The following is a 20,819-nucleotide window of genomic DNA, read 5'->3' on the forward strand; positions in this document are numbered from 1 at the left end:
TAGAGGTGGAGGAGAGTGAGAGAGACTGACAGCAGAGGGAAGAGGAGCTGTAAAAGGAGGAGGGTTAGAGAGACTGACAGGAGAGGCAAGAGGAACTGTTAGAGGAGGGGAGAGAGAGAGACTGACAGGAAAGGTAGGTAAGAGGAGATGTTAGAGGATGAGAATGAGAGAGACTGACAGGAGAGGCAAGAGGAACTGTTAGAGGAGGGGAGAGAGAGAGAGAGAGAGAGACTGTCAGGAAATGTAGGTAAGAGGAGATGTTAGAGGATGAGAGTGAGAGAGACTGACAGGAGAGGCAAGAGGAGCTATTAGAGGAGGAGGAGGGTTAGAGAGACTGACAGAAGAGGTAAGAGGAGCTGTTATAGGAGGAGAGTGAGAGAGAGGAGAGGTAAGAGGAGATGTTAGAGGAGGAGAGTGAGAGAGACTGAAAGGAGAGATAAGAGGTGCTGTTAGAGGAGTACCAAAACACGGGGGTCGGCGCACATCTCTAGTTATTTAGAGAGGAGGAGAGTGAGAGAGACTGACAGGATAGGTAAGAGGAGCTGTTACAGGAGAAGAGTGAGAGACTGACAGGATAGGTAAGAGGAGCTGTTACAGGAGGAGAGTGAGAGACTGACAGGAGAGGTAAGAGGAGATGTGAGAGGAGGAGAGTGAGAGGGGCTGGCAGGAGAGGTATGGCAGGAGAGGTAAGGGTAGCTGTTAGAGGAGAGGTAAGAGGAGTTGTGAGAGGAAGAGAGTGAAAATGACTGAGAGGAGAGGTAAGAGGAGTTGTGAGAGGAGGAGAGTGAAAATGACTAAGAGGAGAGGTAAGAGGAGCTGTTAAGGGAGGAGAGTAAAAGGCCCTATACACTTGGCAATATTGAAGGACAAAATGAACAATAAATTGTTCATATCATTCAGTGTGGATGCATGAATGACGCGCGTCCCCACAGTCGTTCATCGTTAGTCGATCATCGTTTATTCATGCAAGCCAATTTGGCCAATATCGATGTAATAGCATAACGTCCAAATCGGCCATAAAACTCGTTCAGTGTGTACTGTATGTAAAAAATCGTGAATGAAAAATCAGCCAAAAATAATATTGTTGGTCGTCAAAATCGGCCAAATCACGAATTGCTTAGGGCCCTTAAGAGAGACTGACAGGAGAGGTAAGAGGAGCGGGTATAGTAAGAGAGTGAGAGACTGACAGGAGAGCTAAGAGGAGCGGTTATAGTAGGAGAGTGAGAGACTGACAGGAGAGTAAGAGGAGCAGTTATAGGGGGTCATTCCGACCCGTTCACACGCAGCGGTTTATCGCTGCGGTGCGAACGGGTCTGGAATGCGCATGCGTGGCGGCCGCAATGCGTGTGCGCGATGTTGCCCAGCGACAGTGGTTGCCGGGTTACGTCGCGTCCTACGAAGAAAGCGGTCGCAGAGCCAACCGCAAGAAGATCGACAAGAAGAAGGCGTTCCTGGGCGGATCCGGACCGTTGGCTGCCGTTTTCGGGGAGTGGTAAGGAAAACGCAGGCATGTCCAGGAGAACGGAGGGCGGATGTCTGACGTTAAAAGCCGGCTCCAGCATCGCAGAGATCGTCACACAGGGTAAGTATGTCCAGGGCTACTCTTGTTCTGCTTGAAAAACTTTTAGCTTAGCAGGGCTGCACAAGCGATCGCAGCCCTGCTAAGCTAAAATACACTCCCCCATAGGCGTGTACTAGTTGATCACAGCAGCAGCAAAAAGTTGCTGGCTGCGATCAACTTGGAATGACCACCATAGTAGGAGAGTGAGAGACTGACAGGAGAGGTAAGAGGAGCGGTTATAGTAGGAGAGTGAGAGACTGACAGGAGAGGTAAGAGGAGCGGTTATAGTAGGAGAGTGAGAGACTGAGAGGAGAGGTAAGAGGAGCGGTTATAGTAGGAGAGTGAGAGACTGACAGGAGAGGTAAGAGGAGCGGTTATAGTAGGAGAGTGAGAGACTGACAGGAGAGGTAAGAGGAGCTATTATAGTAGGAGAGTGAGACAGACTGACAGGAGAGGTAAGAGGAGCTGTTATAGTAGGAGAGTGAGAGACTGACAGGAGAGGTAAGAGGAGCTGTTATAGTAGGAGAGTGAGAGACTGACAGGAGAGGTAAGAGGAGCGGTTATAGTAGGAGAGTGAGAGACTGACAGGAGAGGTAAGAGGAGCGGTTATAGTAGGAGAGTGAGAGACTGACAGGAGAGGTAAGAGGAGCTGTTATAGTAGGAGAGTGAGAGACTGACAGGAGAGGTAAGAGGAGCGGTTATAGTAGGAGAGTGAGAGACTGACAGGAGAGGTAAGAGGAGCGGTTATAGTAGGAGAGTGAGAGACTGACAGGAGAGGTAAGAGGAGCGGTTATAGTAGGACAGTGAGAGACTGACAGGAGAGGTAAGAGGAGCGGTTATAGTAGGAGAGTGAGAGACTGACAGGAGAGGTAAGAGGAGCGGTTATAGTAGGAGAGTGAGACAGACTGACAGGAGAGGTAAGAGGAGCTGTTATAGTAGGAGAGTGAGAGACTGACAGGAGAGGTAAGAGGAGCGGTTATAGTAGAAGAGTGAGACAGATTGAGTAGAAGTAAGAGGAGGAGAATGAACTGAAACAAAAGGTCTGATTCAGATTTGGTGCAAAGCAGAAAATAATAGGGGACAACTTGCACGTCAACAAATCATGTTGCAATGCAATAGGCACACATTTATTTATTCATTCATTTATTTATTCATTTATGTATTTATATGCAGGATATATTTTTGCTGGCTTTGCTGGGCAGCTTTATTTTTACTCCACAATTTGGAGTTCAGCTACATCTCTAATATCTTTCTGTGAGAGACATTTCATCTGAGTAGTGGGCCTGCGTCCAGTCTGTGCCATCACCTATCACCAGCTCTATTTTACCATTGATTTCGTCAGCAGCTGCCACTAGGTATATGCACTCTGCACCCACTATAGGTACACCAGTGCTTTCGGCACATTCTAGATCTGCCCCACGTGAAATGCAACATGGTTTTGCCAATAAACAAATTAGCTCCTTTTGTTTTGCTCTGCTCCCAATGCTCAGGTAGCCCCAGAATATATAGACAGTAGACACCAGGGAGTGTGGGAACTAGCACTGGAAAATCTGACGAAAGGAATAGTGGATTGATAGAGCCAGAAATAGAAGTAGGTAGAGAGAGGTAAGGGCCTCATACACTACAGCGATTTCATGCGATTCCGAAAAAGTGTCAAATCGTATGTGTTTTCTATCCGATCCGATGCGCGGTCCCATGAGTATGAGATCGGATTCCCTAGATCACTGGTGCTGCACGATTGATTTATCGGAATCGCATGGAATTGGATGGAAAATTGTGTTCTTTTTGTGCATACGATATATCGCATGCGATGTATCTCATAAGTTTGACTGGCATTCCCAGCCCCCCTAGCAGTGTAATCCAGCTCATCACATATATATATATATATATATATATATATATATATGGCATGCGATTTATCGCGGCTTGATCAATCGCATACAATATATCTTATGCAAAAATAGCACAAAAGTACAAAATCGTATGGAATCACTCCCGGGAAGGTCCCGGGGGAGTTCAAGGGAAATCGCATCTGACTTCAGCCTCAGACATATCGTTGTAGTGTATGGGGCCCTTTAAGCTGGGTACACACTAGACGAAGTGGCTGTCGGCTGACAAGATGACTTATGTAACGATACATTGGCCGTCCTGTACACACTGAATGATATAACGCACGATCACGTGATATATATCAGGGGCCACATCCAGAAGCATGGTGTCGTTCAAAATGTCTTTTGATTGGCCTGCACTGCAGACAGATCAGAAGATGCAATGAATTACCCGGTGAGTGCGCTATAGTGCGTAGGCACTAGATGATAAGCACGATATATTGGTCTGAACTACCGGATCGGACAATATATATCTTTCGTGTGCCCAGCTTAAGAGAGGTAAAGGAATGCCAAAAAAGGAAAAGAATAGGAATAATGGAGAAAGGGACTGAGCTAAAAATTAGTGACAGGCGGGAAGAAGTCACAAGAGGAAAATTAGTGTGAGCTAATAGGGCAAATACAGACAGGAAATTAGAGAGATTCAGCATAGACAGGAAAAGAGCCAAGGAGAGAGTTAGTAACTCAGAAATCAAATAAGGAGCAGAGAGGTGAGAAAGAAGAAATACAAAGGAGAGGCACCAGACAAGAGGAGAGACTTCTTCAGCTACCAACAGTGCCAAGAAGGAAGCCATATCACATTATTAGAGCCTGTCAGGAATAAGCCTACCCTATACCCTATACCAGATGCCATATCAACACAGACACCACTCACAGCTCCTGATATTGAAAACAACAACCACAACTAATGAATTGGATGGTGGAACATAAATATTGGCTTGTACACTTCTGCGGAAGCAAGCAGTTTGCACATGAAATGCGTTAGTAAAGTTTATGTGCATCTTACTCTGATGAGCCAGATGTGAAGTGATGTATCTTATCCATGTAACATTGTGATGAAATTTCAATACATTTAATTCAAAAAGGTGATTAGGACCTGCTCCATAAAGTCTCATTAATACATCTGTCAGGTGCAAGCCTACCCGATCCAGGGGGTCAGTGACCAACAAAATTACCTTACTCATTTTGGACATCATGAGATATTGATAATTACTGTTATTTATATGGCGCCATATGGGGCTAATTCAGACCTGATCAGTGCTGTGCGTGTTCGCACAGCAGCGATCAGGCTTGAACTGCGCATGCGCCGACGCCGCAGTGCACCGGTGCATGGCAGACAGTCGATGGCTGTCTTAGCCCAGTGATCGCCTCTGCCTGATTGACAGGCAGAGGCGGTCGCTGGGCGGGAGGGGGCGGGACGGCGTGTTTAGCCACCGTTTAGGGGGCACGGTCCGGGCAACGCAGGCAGGCCCGGTCCGTTGGGGGGTGGGTCGTGGCGGCTGCGTGTCATCACACTCAGCCGCTGTGACCCGGGCTGCGACGAGTAGCTCCCTGCCAGCCCGCAGGAGCTGTGCCGGCTGGGAGCTACTCCTCCAGTACAAAAGTATCGCCGCTGTGCGATGCTTTTGTACTTGTACGACGGGGGTCGGGCCAGACATGCGGGTTGGTCTAGCCCTGTGCTGGGCGTCCCCCCGCATGTCAGGGAAGCTGATCGTAGATGTGCTACATTTAGTACAACTACAATGAGGTCTGAATCACCCCCTATACACAGTAAGAAAAGGTAATCAGGGCAGGGTAGCCCATTTGAAATGAATTGACTGGGAGAAAGCTAGACTATATTATAATAGAAAGAAAGTAAAAGAAATAATGCTATATTATTGGGAAGAATGCCAGAAAATATTTTAAATATTACTGGGGTAAAAAAGACTGTGTAATAAATGTGATTATGTATGATAAAATAATGGTATTACAAATACCAAATATGCAATAACATCTCTATCTATCTATCTATCTATCTGTCTAAAAAATGTAATAAAAATGGGCAATTAAACAGGACAGAAATAAATGCTTACTGTCTACAGAGGATATGGACAGACACTTAGAGGTGAGTGGAACAAAGTTGTGGAGGGCATATGATAGAGGTGTAGAAGTAGAAGTGGTAGGCTTCTAAGAAGACAATGGTTTAACGGGCATGTTTAAAGGCCTGTAGGCTTGAGTGCATCCCAGCTGTTGGGAGCCACATGGGAGAAAAAATATAGTTAGGTGTGGCAGGGGGTGTGGAGGGAGGATGATAGGGACTGTATTTGCAGAGTAGAGTCGGTAGGAGGGTGTGTGTAGGAATGAGGTGGGACCAAGACTTCACTTTTTGAGATGTTGAGTATAAGGAAGCGGTAGGACATACAAGAGGAGGAGGTGGCTTGGGAGAGGAAGTTGAGGTCAGAATTTCAGAGATAAATTTGTGTGTCATCAGAGGACAGGTGATACTGAACGCCAACATAGCTGATAGACTAACCAAGTATAGAGCTTCGAGAACTCCAATGGGAAGGGGGAAAGGAGGGAGGTGGAGGTAGCAGTGGAGACCGAGAAGGAGAGGTTAGATAAGTAGGAGGAGAATCAGCATCAGCAAAGTGCTGTGTCCTACACTCCAATGTAGTCGGTAATTTGCAGGAGTAAAGAATGGTCAAAGGCGTCAAAACCTGCCGTGACATCGAGGAGGACTAATGTAGAGAAGTGGCTCTTGGATTTAGCAAAGAATAGGTTGGTGACTTTGGTGAGGGCAGTTTCGGTTGATGGGAGCGGTTGAAAGGCTTGGGGTGAGTCAAAGAGGATGGGAGTAGAGGAAGATGGGGAGTTATTGACTCATTACTCCACACTTAAAAATTGTGGTACAGATACCTTAGTCCTAGTCTGGTGAATATCATCTAAATTAATCTATAAACATGATAGAATCTAATAGGAGTAAATTGGGAATACGATTTGCAGTGTCGAACATTCAACCTAGTAATAATAATAATAATAATAATAATATTATTATGCTTATAACACTTTTCTCCGAGTAGAACTTAAAGTGCTTTACATTTGCATTTACAGAACAAAATACAAAATTAGCTTAACAGGATAGAGAACTAAACATTTGGTTTGTATGTTTTTAGGAACCAAAGGATTTTATTAGTGAAATGATGAGGAAACAGGTGACTCTTGAGTCTGTTTTTGAAGGATTCTAGAGTGGAGGCCTCTGGTACTGTGTGGGACAAAGAGTTCCATAGAGTCAGAGCCACAAAGCTCCAAAGTCTACCCCCAGATGAAGTCAGGAGATCCTAGGTACTGCTAATAGTTCTTCATCTATAGATCACAGCAAGCGAGTGGGGCAGTAAGGAATCAGAAGCTGCTTCAGGTACTTTGGACCTTGTCATGTAGTGCTTTGAAAGTCAGTAACCCAATCCTGAAAATTATTTGCCATTTTACAGGGCAGCCAGCGAAGGGAGTAGAGAATGGGTGTTATGTGGCTGGAACGGGCTGGCTGGTTAATAGCCTGGCAGCTGCATTTTGTAGCAGCTACAAGCTGAACAAAATGTAGAATATTAGTGATAAATATATCATGCGTGATATTTCTGTGTACCTAGGTGTTCACCCATTCCAAACCCTGTCCCCTAAGCTCCCTTAATAAGTGCCATTCCCAAGTGAGTGCGCTGCTTCTATGGCATCTCGTTCAACATGTCAACAGGAACTCGAGCACAACATATTTATATCATAGCTGCATATTCTCCTGGAATGTCTTAGAGTCTCCAGAATATTAGAGGGAGATATTTTAACCACTGAGAGGGAATGCACTTCAACCAGAGTGCGCTTATCTGCCGCAACATGGGCATGGGATATACTGCAAATTGTCATCCTCGGAAAACACACACTGACGCAAACTGCGTCATCACACCCCTGCCATTCAGTGTTTGAGGTTGGTAGGGCTTCTTGATGAATTAGCCCACCCTTGGCTTGCACCATCAAGCCTAGTCCAGCTCTTCTTTTCCTGTCTTTACTGCCGCAGCTCCTGTATGTCTAACATTCTCATTCAATGGGATTTACTAGATAGAGACAATTTTTCACAGAATGGATATTGCCTTAAAACTAAAAGTGTATCTGTCATAAACAGAGCACAGAATCCACACTGGCTGAGACATGTCTGTATGGGATCAGTACTAAATGCCGCCGGCCGGAATCCCGGCGGTCGAAATACCGACGCCGGAATCCCAACCACACAATCCCGACAGGGGTGGCGAGCGGAACGCAGCCCCTTGCGGGCACGGTGCCTCGCTACGCTCGGCACACTATTATATTCTCCCTCTATGGGTGTCGTGGACACCCACGGAGGGAGAATATGTCGGGATTGTGGCGGTCGGGATTGTGGCGGTCGTGATTCCGGCGTTGGTATTCCGACCGCCGGGATTCCGGCCGGCGGCATCTTGACCGCACCCCGTCTGTATAACAGTTACATATACTTACTTATAATGATTTGGCAACCCTGTGGCTTGTGGTCATTTCAGATCTTGGTCAAGGAAGTTACCATTATTCTTAGTTGCTGTCCTACAGTATGTCTGTATGTATACTGTGGGAAGGCTATACAGTGCACCATGTAGTAGACTTGTGGGGTCTATGGGGGTCATTCCAAGTTAATCGTAGCTGTCCAGCCCCCTCCCGCCCTGCCTGTCAATAAGGCAGAGGCGATCACTACTGAACGACGGCCTTCGGCCACCTGGCATGCGCCCGCACACTGCGGCGCCAACATATGCGCAATCCTGACCCAAACGCTGTGCTGCGAGAAACTGCAGCGAGCGATCGGGTCGGAATGACCCCCTATGTACTAAGCCTTGGATGGAGATACAGTGGACGGAGATAAAGTGCCAGCCATTCGGCTACTAACTGTCATGATACAGGCTGTATTTGAAAATGACACTTAGAAGCTGATTGGTTGGTACTTTATCACTGTACACTTTACAGTAGCTCCATCCAATGCTTAGTAAATAGACCCCTTGGTCCTTAGTGGCAAATAGTGTAGAATATGCCAGTTGTATACCCCTAATTGTGCATGGCCAATTTCTAATGCCCATGATCTTGCGGAATACAGACGGGATCCGTTCAGTTTGCCGTCTGTCGGAATCCGTGTCCTCCCCCTGCTGAGTGTAAATGATGAGATTCTAAGTGACAGTAAATTCTGAAATAAACAATCATACAGCCTCACGCGGGGGGATGGATCCACCATGCTAATTTGCACACACTAATTATTATTACTATTAAACAGGTTAATATTTCCCTGTAGACTTGTGTGTGTGTCTGCAATTATGTCCCATCTCCCATTTACAGCATTCTCTCTATGCAAATCCAGGGAGGAGGGAGGAGGGGGGTGAGTGGTCCGGGTTCTCCCATCTCAGTGTGCAGGAGACTCTTCACAGCTTGGGGTCTTGTCTGTCCAGAAAGGAGTCTGCAGCTCCCCATCACATGGATTACTTAGAATTATCCTGGCTCGATATGCCAGTCAGCCACCAAGAGAAGTATCCATCTCCTCCGTAAGTAAACCGCCAGTCCTGTACATTACCACCTTTGCAGGGAGGCTGTTCTGTGGATCCCCCACTCTTTTAAAAAAAAAAAATACTGACTGACTGAATGAACAAAATTTTGCTTAACTTCAAGTCAGTTTATTTGGGGGGTAGGGGGTCTCTGAGATTTGTGAGTTTTGGTATTGGAATGACTGGGAATTGTACTCGGGTAATACAAGCAGCTAATGATTTGGCATTACACTGTGCTGCGAGGAATGAGGTGTGAGGTGTGAGGATGTTGCTTTGTAAATGAGGTGTTGACTGTACATGATGTTTTGTGAGTATAGTTACCTGTTAGATTAGGCACATGTAATGTGGAACAGGCCTAGGGAACCAGTGGTGATCCAGCTGTTGCGGAATGACATGTACCAGTGTTCTGACAGGACAGGCTGGCATTTGTAGTTCCACAAATGCTGCAAGCCACAGGTTTTCTACAACCCTACAATTGTATTCCTTATCTGACAAACCTGTATCATTTCTCTTAATAATAAGATCTAATTCAATATTTTCTCTTGTGACATATTGGTTTTTTTTTACCAGCAAGTTATCAGCAAAGTCTTTTGCCAAGAAAGTACTCTCATAAAGTGAAACCATTGTTAGAATCTTTTTTTTTTTTAGTAAATTAAGTTTATAAATTACTAAAATAGCAGAAATCTTTACTAAAATATTTGACATGATCATTTGTGTCAGTACCTCTCCTTAAACATATTATAGTTTGTCCATGGGAAATGGGGGAACCATGTCAGAAATTGGACAGTAACAGTATTGTAGAGAACACACCTATGTGAAGTCTGAATAAAACCTGGCCTGTGTTTTCTAGGGGGTCTCTGTGAAGATGTAGATGTTACAGAGAACAGTCAGGGTGCATGGACCTTGGTGAAGAGCTCAAAAGGGTAACATTCCTTCAGTATTAGGTTTTATGATCATCCAGGCAATGGCTTTACCCGTTTTCCTTGGCTGATCATATACACTGGGGCAGATGTATTAAGCCTGGAGAAGGGATAAAGAAGTCATAAAGAAGTGATAAGTGGAAGGTGATAACGCACCAACCAATCAGCTCCTAACTCTCAGTTTTCAAATCCGTAATGATTGGCTGGTGCGTTATCACCTTCCACTTATCACATCTTTACCACTGCTTTATCACTTCTCCAGACTTAATACATCTGCCCCACTGACGGTAAACATTTATTCATGTACATATATGCTCAGCAGTCACAGAGGAACGGGTGTAGTATGGTATGCCGGCGGCCGGGATCCCGCAGCCAGCATACCGGCGCCCAAACATTCATTACATCTGGGACAGGGAAGATGTACTAAGCAGTGATAAAAGTGGAGAAGTGAGTCAGTGGAGAAGTTACCCATGGCAACCAATCAGCTGCTCTGTATAATTTTATAGTATGCAAATTATAAATGTTACGTCAATACCGATTGGTTGCCATGGGCAACTTCCCCACTGGCTCACTTCTCCACTTTTATCACTGCTTAGTAAATCCTCCACCCTAGGCTGGGTACACACTTGCTGATGTGCACCCAATAGCTCCCTAATATATCGTCCGAAACGGCGGATCGGACGATATATGGTATACATCGGCAAGTGTGTACACTCTATATTGTTCACAATGCGCATTCCTGCGGGTCGTTAACGAGGTACAATATCTTTAGTTTTCAACTTGAAATCTAAAGATATTGGGGGTAATTCAGACCTGATCGCAAGGCTGCGTTTTCGCACAGCGGGCGATCAGATCCAAACTGCGCATGCATATGCACCGCAATGCGCAGGCGCCACAGGTGGCTGCAAAGGGTATCACCGGTCAGCGACGGGTTTGTGCGAAGGATCGGGCGTTCGCAAGGAGATTGACAGAATGAGGGTGTTTGTGGGTGTCAACTGACTGTTTTCAGGGAGTGTCTGGAAAAATGCAGGCGGGACCGAGCGTTTGAAGGGAGAATGTCTGACGTCAAATCAGGTCCTGAACAGCCTGATGTGATCGCAGCGGCTGAGTAAGTCCTGGGCTGCGCAGAGACTGCATAAAATCTGTTTGTACAGCTCTGCTACACATGCGATCGCACACTTGCACAGCTAAAATACACTCCCCCTGTAGGAGGCAACTGTCTGATCGCAGGGTTGCAAAAATCACTGCCTAGAGATCAGGTCTGAATTACCGTCATTGTACTAGACGGCATGCACCTGGATGTGGGTGCATGCCATCACTAACGAGGCGTAAACGATATTGTTCAGTGTGTATGAACGATATTGTTTGCGGGGGGGGGATCTTGCGCGATGTCACTGACACCGGCAAGTGTGTACCCAGCCTAAGATGAATCTACGTTTTCAGTTGGACGGGTTGTTACTCTGGAGGAAAAAGCAGAGTCTAGAGATGTAGCAACCAATCTTTTTGCTATTGTCATACTAAGGGGGGAGTTCAGTATGATTTGTGGATGGACGGGATGCCGGCTGTCAGTATACCAACAGCGGCATCCCGTCCATCATAATCCCAACAGCCCCCCATTGAGCCCTATAACCCTCACCTTTTTCCTACCCTAACCCTCCCTTCTGGGTACCTAATCCTCCCCGGTGATTCCTAACCCTAACCCTCCCTGCTTGGTGTCTAACCCTACCTTCCCCGCTGCCTAAACTTAACCCTACCTTCCCCGCTGCCTAAACCTAACCCTCCCTTCCCCGCTGCCTAAACCTAACCCTCCCTTCCCCGCTGCCTAAACCTAACCCTCCCTTCCCCGCTGCCCTAAACCTAACCCTCCCTTCCCCGCTGCCTAAACCTAACCCTCCCTTCCCCGCTGATAAACCTAACCCTACCCGCTTTGTGCCTAACTCTAACCTCCCCTTCTGAGTGCCTAACCCTAACCCTTCCTCCCAGGTCCCTAACCCTAACCGGGTGGTCTCCACTTTGCCGGCGGCCGGGCTCCCGACGACCAGCATACCAGCGCCGGAATCCCGACCGCCGGCATACCGACAGTTCTTTTCCCTCTTGGGGGTCCCTGACCCCTCTGGAGGGAGAATAGATAGCATGGCGCGCATAGCACCATGCCCGCAGCGTGGCGTGCGCAGCGCACCCGCAAGGGGCTCATTTGCGTTCGCCCAGCTGTCGGTATGCCGGCGGTCGGGATTCCGGCGCCGGTATGCTGCCTAAACCTAAACCCCACCCCGCGGCAGGACGCCAGCACGTCCCACTGTGAGGACGGTCAGGATGCTGGCTGTCGGTAATGTGATGCCGGCATCCCGAGCGGCGTCGGTATGTTGACACCGGCATTGCATTCTCCATCGTGATCCCGGCGTTGGTATATTGACCGCCAGGATCCCATCCGTTGGGAAGCTAACTGCCTCCCCTAAGGGGCATATTTATTAATTATTCATTTGTAGACACAATAATTATAATTTCCTATTGCTGCTATTTGTGAAAATAAGAAATTAAGGATCTCTATAAATGTATTAAAAAACCTGCAGGTTCATTGCTATGTTCGACCTGTATCGATTTTGTCTCCTATTGTCAGAAATATGTTGTACCATGTCTTTGTCTACTGCCTTAATAAAAACAGTTTATATAAAAAAATGTAAAAAACCTGCAGGAACAGGGGCCATGAAAGAAACAAAGTGTTAGAAGTGAAGTTATCGCTGATGCAATCTCTTCACTTCTCCTTTGGGAGCCGTTCTGTGCATGCTCTGTCTACTAACCAGGCATGCGTGAGTGGAGAGTGCCGGGGAGGGATCAAACGGATCCCTCTCCTGTACCTTTTATGGAAAGTAGCCCATAGACTACAACGGCTAACAAAATCTGGAGATGGTGTTCACTAACGTGAGCTTGGTAAATTCGGGAATTAAACAGCCCCCATAGGATCTAAAATAGGGGATCATGCTGTGTTCCACCATAGATACAATCGGGGGATACTTAATATTTGTGGGTACCCCCCCAAAAGCAGGTGTTTTCAGGGATATCCCACAAATATTAAATGATGATTAAGGCCTTAAATGACATATCTGTCATGTGTTATTATTTTTTTTAGCAAGAAGAAATGTTTCACGAAATATATATATATATATATATATTTATTTATTTACTTACACATATAATATCAAAAATGTTTTTGTCTACATTAGAATATTTTCCACATAGCATGTCTCGACTGGCAAAAGTGTTTTTGTCACTTACACACAGGGATGCTGTCCAATTTTTAGGTTGAAAAATAAAATTTCAGGCTCTATTCAACAGCTACTGAAGCATGAAGCACACGGAAGTGCTGCCACTAATTCCCAGTGAATTGATACTATTGCATTCATAAGGGGTTACTCAGGGAGAGATCCGTGCTTAAATTCTAAGCAATCTGACATCTGAGGGGTGCAGTGGCTGCAGAGGGGAGCAATATCTGTGCACTGATAACATGCGGGACATCTGAGGGGTGCAGTGACTGTAGAGGGGAGCAATATCTGTGCACTGATAGCATATGTGTACATCTGAGGGGTGCAGTGACTGCAGGGGGAGCATTGTCTGTGTACTGATAGCATATGTGTACGTCTGAGGGGTGCAGTGACTGCAGAGGGGAGCATTGTCTGTGCACTGATAGCATGTGGGTGGGGGGCATCTAAGGGGTGCAGTGATTGCAGAGAGGAGCATTGTCTGTGCACTAATAGCATATGTGTACATATGAGGGGTGCAGTGACTGCAGAGGGGAGCATTGTCTGCGGACTGATAGCATATGTGTACATATGAGGGGTGCAGTTACTGCAGAGGGGAGCATTGTCTGCGGACTGATAGCATGTGTGTACATCTGAGGGGTGCAGTAGCTGCAGAGGGGAGCATTATCTGAGCACTGATACCATGTATGTACATCTGAGGGGTGCAGTGACTGCAGAGGAGAGCATTGTCTGAGCACTGATAACATGTATGTACATCTGAGGGGTGCAGTGACTGCAGAGGAGAGCATTGTCTGTGTACTGATAGTATCTGTGTACATCTGAGGGGTGCAGTGATTGTAGAGGAGAGCATTGTCTGAGCACTGATAACATGTATGTACATCTGAGGGGTGCAGTGACTGCAGAGGAGAGCATTGTCTGTGTACTGATAGTATCTGTGTGCATCTGAGGGGTGCAGTGGCTGCAGAGGGGAGCATTGTCTGTGCACTGATAGCATGTGGGCGGGGGGCATATAAGGGGTGCAGTGACTGCAGAGGGGAGCATTGTCTGTGCACTGATAGCATGTGTGTACATCTGAGAGGTGCAGTGACTGCAGACGGGAGCATTATCTGTGCACTGATAGCATGTAAGCAGGGGGGGGGGGGCACCTGAGGGGTGCAGTGACTGCTAAGGGGAGCATTGTTTGTGCACTAATAGCGTGTGGGGGCATCCGGTGGATCCAGTGACTACAGTGGTGAATACATGAAGATACTGTATGGGGAGAGAGGCATGCTAATTGTAGTATAGCGCATTGAAATGTAGAGTTGTCTGTAAGGTGGCTGTAGGGGTGATTGCATTGTAGAATGGACATCTGTGGGGAGCACTGTATGTGGAGGGCATCTGAGTCATTTGTCCTATACACAAACATAAGAAAGTGAACAAGATGAAGTCACCAGAATACCTCTGAAAGATTGCTAGACGATCATCTGTTCTCTCATGAACATCCATATAATGTGAGGAGTGCTTATTGTGAGTTGGGGGCACATGAGCGGTGTAGTGACCGCAGTAGCAGAGTACCTGCAGAGCCCCTGTGGTGTTGGAACACAGAAGATCCACTCCCTGCAGGTCTGATCCTGAATGCAGGTCGGTGCGGATGAGAAACGATGGCATGCTTAGATGAATAAAATAAGGACTGTGATGTTCTGAAAGGCTAGGAGGTTCCTGTCCTTGCCTCCCAAATTCTCCAGGGGGTGACATCCAAATGGACAGAATCTATGTTAAGCATCTCTTTCAAAGGCCATCGAGCGTATTGATCAGGGTGTCAGGGGAAGAAGGCATAAGACAGGTTCTTCTTTTAAGTCAGCTTTTATAATAGGATCTGACTTCTTTCTCTCCTATCAGTATCTCCTTACTCCCTCTCTATGCAGGGTCTCCTTAGAGTGGGGTCTGCTAGCAGTGCCAGATTATACCCTGTGGAGGCCCCTAGGCAGTCATAATCTCGGGACACCCTTGTAAATTATCTCCTAATACGTTTTTCAGTTTTACCAACCAACAGTCTATGGGGGTAATTCAGACCTGATCGCTGCTGTGCATTTTCGCACAGTGGGCGATCAGGTCCAAACTGCGCATGCACCGCAATGTGCAGGCGTGTCGCACAGGTACAAAGCGGGTCAGCGATGGGTTTGTGCGACGAAACTGTTTGCATGGGCGATCGCAAGGAGATTGAGATTGTGGGTGTCAACTGACCGTTTTCAGGGAGTGTCTGGAAAAACGCAGGCATGTCCATGCATTTGCAAGGAGGGTTCCTGACATCAATTCAGGTTCCGGACAGGCCGATGTGATCGCAGCGGCTGAGTAAGTCCTGGGCTGTGCACAATATCTGTTTGAACAGCTCTGCTACACATGCGTTCACACACTGCACAGCTAAAATACACTCCCCTGTAGGCGGCGACTATCTGATCACAGCAGTGCAAAAATCGCTTGCTAGTGATCAGGCCTGAATTAGGCCCTGTGATCTGGAAACTGTAGTGTGAATCTGATGTCTATGGTTTATGTACAGTCCTTTAAGTGTTAATGGGTATATTACATGAATACAGTATTTTCTCTATAGAGACTTTAATGTAAAGTTTTAATGTCTTTGAGTTGATTAATTTTTCTATCTTTTGGAAACAATTTAAGAGAGCTTGATTGTAATTTTGTTTCAAGATCAAATCAATATTATTTTGATCCATTGTCGCAGGGCCCTTAAAATGCGCGGGGCCCATAGACCGGTGCCTAGGACTCACTTCAAATGTAGTAGAATTCAGCAGGGCTTCCCTGCCTACAGGTATGTTGTCAGTCCTGAGCCTCAGAATTTCTGGGAGCAGCCCAGGAATTAAGTGTAGTTTTCGTGGCATGTAATGGCGAATGTGATGAATAAGTGACAAGCAACCAATTCATTCAAATAGATTTAGTGAGAATTGTGGACAAACTGGTATAATAAAATCTGCTCAAGTAGTGTCATGGGTTGGTGAACACTACAAATTAGCAACTGGTAAAACTGTTCCATGGAACGTTACACCTTTTAAGTACAGAATTTTTCACGTTTCTCAGAAGAAATTTTGGGGGGAGATTTGTCGGGGGGCTTGGAGAGAGATTAAGGGGTCTTTTGCTGGGCCTTGGAGGGAGGCGGGATGGACATAGATGCGGTGCCGGCCAATCAGTTCCTAACTGCCATGTTACAGGCTGTGTTTGAGAGCTGAGGGTTCCGAGCTGGTTGGTTGGTGCTTTGTCTCCATCCGCTTTGTCTCTCTCCGGGGCTGGGTAGATTGACCCCTAAGTACTGGCCAATCAGTTCCTCCTAACTGCCATTTTACAGGCTGTGTTTGGAGAGTGACAGCTGGGAGCTGATAGGATGGTAGTTTATCTCTCTCCAAAGCTTTGATACCCCTAGATTTCCTAGATAGATTTCCCCTTTGATCTTAAGGCCATATCTTCAGAAGGATATTAATACATTAGAGACTGCGCAAAAAAGGCAACTAAAATGGTGCATTGCCTACATCACAAAACATACCCAGAAAGACTAAGAAATCTCAATATGTATAGTTTGGAACAGAGAAGGGAAAGAGGGACATGATAGAAACTTTCAAATATATCAAGGATTTTAACAAAATCCAAGAGGAAGCATTCTTCAAATGCAGAGAAGCAATAGAACACGAGGACATGCACTGAGACTGGAGGGAGATAGGTTCCGGGAATATTTGAGGAAAAATAAGAATTTACTCACCGGTAATTCTATTTCTAGCTCCAAAGCTCCCAAACGGGCGGGAGAGTGCGGATGACTCTGCAGTACCGAATGAGCAAACACAAGGTCCTCCTCAGCCAGGGTATCAAACTTGTAGAACTTTGCAAATGTGTTTGAACCCGACCAAGTAGCCGCTCGGCAAAGCTGTAAAGCCGAGACCCCTCGGGCAGCCGCCCAAGAAGAGCCCACCTTCCTTGTGGAATGGGCTTTTACTGATTTTGTATGCAGCAATCCAGCCGCAGAATGAGCTAGCTGAATCGTGCTACAGATCCAGCGCGCAATAGTTTGCTTTGAAACAGGAGCACCCAGCTTGTTGGGTGCATGCAGGATAAACAGCGAGTCAGTCTTCCTGACTTCAGCCGTTCTGGAAACATATATTTTCAAAGCCCTGACTACGTCCAGTAACTTGGAGTCCTCCAAGTCCCGAGTAGCCGCAGGCACCACGATAGGTTGGTTCAAATGAAACGATGATACCACCTTTGGGAGAAATTGGGGACGAGTCCTCAATTCTGCCCTGTCCATATGGAAGATCAGATATGGGCTTTTACATGACAAAGCCGCCAATTCCGACACACGCCTAGCCGAAGCTAAGGCCAACAGCATGACCACTTTCCACGTGAGATACTTTAGTTCCACGGTCCTAAGTGGCTCAAACCAGTGGGATTTCAGGAAATCCAACACAACGTTAAGATCCCAGGGTGCCACTGGTGGCACAAAAGAGGGCTGAATATGCAGCACTCCCTTACCAAACGTCTGAACCTCAGGCAGTGAAGCCAGTTCTTTTTGAAAGAAAATGGAGAGGGCCGAAATCTGGACCTTTATGGACCCCAATTTTAGGTCCATAGTCACCCCTGACTGTAGGAAGTGCAGGAAACGACCCAGCTGGAATTCCTCTGTAGGGGCCTTCCTGGCCTCACACCAAGCAACATATTTTCGCCATATACGGTGATAATGCTTTGCTGTCACGTCTTTCCTAGCCTTTATCAGCGTAGGAATAACTTCATCCGGAATGCCTTTTTTCGCTAGGATCCGGCGTTCAACCGCCATGCCGTCAAACGCAGCCGCGGTAAGTCTTGGAACAGACAGGGCCCTTGTTGCAGCAGGTCCTGTCTGAGAGGCAGAGGCCATGGATCCTCTGTGCGCATTTCTTGCAGTTCCGGGTACCAATCCGGAACAATGAGTATTGTTCTTATTCCTCTCTTTCTTACTATTCTCAGTACCTTGGGTATGAGAGGAAGAGGAGGAAACACATATACCGACTGGTACACCCACGGTGTCACTAGGGCGTCCACAGCTATCGCCTGAGGGTCCCTTGACCTGGCGCAATATTTTTTTAGCTTTTTGTTGAGGCGGGACGCCATCATGTCCACCTGTGGCAGTTCCCATCGGTTTGCAATCAGTTGGAAGACTTCTTGATGAACTCCCCACTCTCCCGGGTGGAGGTCGTGTCTGCTGAGGAAGTCTGCTTCCCAGTTGTCCACTCCCGGAATGAACACTGCTGACAGTGCTTGCACGTGATTCTCCACCCATCGAAGAATCTTTGTGGCTTCCGCCATTGCCATTCTGCTTCTTGTGCCGCCCTGACGGTTTACATGGGCGACCGCCGTGATGTTGTCTGACTGAATCAGCACTGGCCGGTTTCGAAGCAGGGGCTCTGCTTGACTCAGGGCGTTGTAAATGGCCCTTAGTTCCAGTATATTTATGTGTAGAGAAGTCTACAGACTTGACCACAGCCCTTGGAAGTTTCTTCCCTGAGTGACTGCCCCCCACCCTCGGAGGCTTGCATCCGTGGTCACCAGGACCCAGTCCTGTATGCCGAACCTGCGGCCCTCGAGAAGGTGAGCACTCTGCAGCCACCACAGAAGAGACACCCTGGCCCTTGGGGACAGGGTGATCAACCGATGCATCTGAAGATGCGATCCGGACCACTTGTCCAACAGATCCCACTGAAAGATCCTCGCATGGAACCTGCGGAAGGGAATGGCTTCGTATGAAGCCACCATCTTTCCCAGGACTCGCGTGCAGTGATGCACCGATACCTGTTTTGGTTTCAGGAGGTCCCTGACCAGAGATGCTAATTCCTGGGCCTTCTCCACCGGGAGAAACACTTTCTTCTGTTCTGTGTCCAGAATCATACCCAGGAAAAGCAGACGCGTCGTAGGAATCAGCTGCGACTTTGGAACATTCAGAATCCAGCCGTGCTGTTGCAACACTTCCTGAGAGAGTGCTACGCTGATCAACAACTGCTCCCTGGACCTCGCCTTTATGAGGAGATCGTCCAAGTACGGGATAATTATAACTCCCTTCTGCCGAAGGAGTATCATAATTTCGGCCATTACCTTGGTAAATATTCTCGGTGCCGTGGACAGGCCAAACGGCAACGTCTGGAATTGGTAATGACAGTCCTGTACCACAAATCTGAGGTACTCCTGGTGAGGTGGATAAATGGGGACATGCAAGTAAGCATCTTTGATGTCCAGCGACACCATAAAATCCCCCTCTTCCAGGCTTGCAATAACCGCTCTGAGCGATTCCATTTTGAACTTGCATTTCTTTATATAAGTGTTCAAGGATTTTAAATTCAGAATGGGTCTCACCAAACCGTCCGGTTTCGGTACCACAAACACTGTGGAATAGTAACCCCTTCCCTGTTGAAGGAGGGGGACCCTGACAATCACTTGCTGGAGGTACAGCTTGTGAATTGCCGCCAGCACTACCTCCCTTTCCATGGGGGCAGCTGGCAAGGCTGATTTGAGGTAACGGCGGGGGGGGGGGGGGGGGGGGGGGTCCCTTCGAATTCCAGCTTGTATCCCTGAGATACAATTTGTATAGTCCAGAGATCCACCTGTGAGCGAACCCACTGGCTGCTGAAGTTTCGGAGACGCGCCCCCACCGCACCTGGCTCCGCCTGTGGAGCCCCAACGTCATGCGGTGGACTTAGTGGAAGCAGGGGAGGACTTTTGTTCCTGGGAACTGGCTGCATGGTGCAGCTTCTTACCTCTACCCTTGCCTCTGGCAAGAAAGGATGCGCCTCTGACTCTCTTGCCTTTCTGGGAACGAAAGGACTGCATTTGATAATACGGTGCTTTCTTAGGCTGTGAGGAAACCTGAGGCAAGAAAGTCGACTTTCCAGCTGTCGCTGTAGACACGAGGTCCGACAGACCGTCCCCAAACAATTCCTCACCCTTATAAGGCAAAACCTCCATGTGTTTTTTAGAATCAGCATCTCCTGTCCATTGCCGAGTCCATAAGACCCTCCTGGCAGAAATGGACATAGCATTAATTCTAGAGCCCAGCAGGCAAATGTCCCTCTGAGCATCCCGCATATATAAGACGACGTCTTTGATATGGCCCAGGGTTAGCAAAACAGTATCTCTGTCGAGGGAATCTATGTCGTCTAACAGAGTATCTGTCCACGCTGCTACAGCACTACACATCCAGGCTGAAGCAATAGCAGGTCTCAGTAGAGTACCAGAGTGTGTATACACTGACTTCAGGATAGCTTCCTGCTTTCTATCCGCAGGCTCCTTTAGGGCGGCCGTATCCTGAGACGGCAGGGCCACCTTTTTAGATAAGCGTGTCAGCGCCTTGTCCACCCTAGGGGATGTTTCCCAACGTAACCTGTCCGTTGGCGGGAAAGGGTACGCCATCAGTAACCTCTTAGAAATCACTAATTTCTTATCAGGGGAACTCCACGCTTCTTCACACAATTCATTTAATTCATCAGATGGGGGAAAAGTCACTGGCTGCTTTTTCTCCCCAAACATATAAACCCTCTTGGTATTAACAGGGTTAATCTCAGAAATGTGTAATACATCTTTCATTGCAACAATCATGTATCGGATGGCTTTGGTCATTTTAGACTGTAAATGTGCCT

The 20,819-nt window shown here is 47.2% G+C and overlaps 1 protein-coding gene across 1 annotated transcript in view; it reads left to right on the forward strand.

Moving 5' to 3' along the window:
* Nucleotides 1–742: 742 nt before the first annotated feature.
* The window catches only part of LOC134949874 (estrogen-related receptor gamma-like), a 103,444-nt gene continuing 83,367 nt past the window's right edge, over nucleotides 743–20,819 (forward strand). Inside the window, exons 1-2 of the mRNA XM_063938575.1 lie at nucleotides 743–758; nucleotides 9,856–9,928. Coding sequence (XP_063794645.1) covers nucleotides 743–758; nucleotides 9,856–9,928 — 89 coding nt within the window. The remainder of the gene's footprint in view (nucleotides 759–9,855; nucleotides 9,929–20,819) is intronic.

Source organism: Pseudophryne corroboree, chromosome 8 (assembly GCF_028390025.1).
Source record: "Pseudophryne corroboree isolate aPseCor3 chromosome 8, aPseCor3.hap2, whole genome shotgun sequence".
Classification (NCBI taxonomy): Eukaryota; Metazoa; Chordata; class Amphibia; order Anura; family Myobatrachidae; genus Pseudophryne; species Pseudophryne corroboree.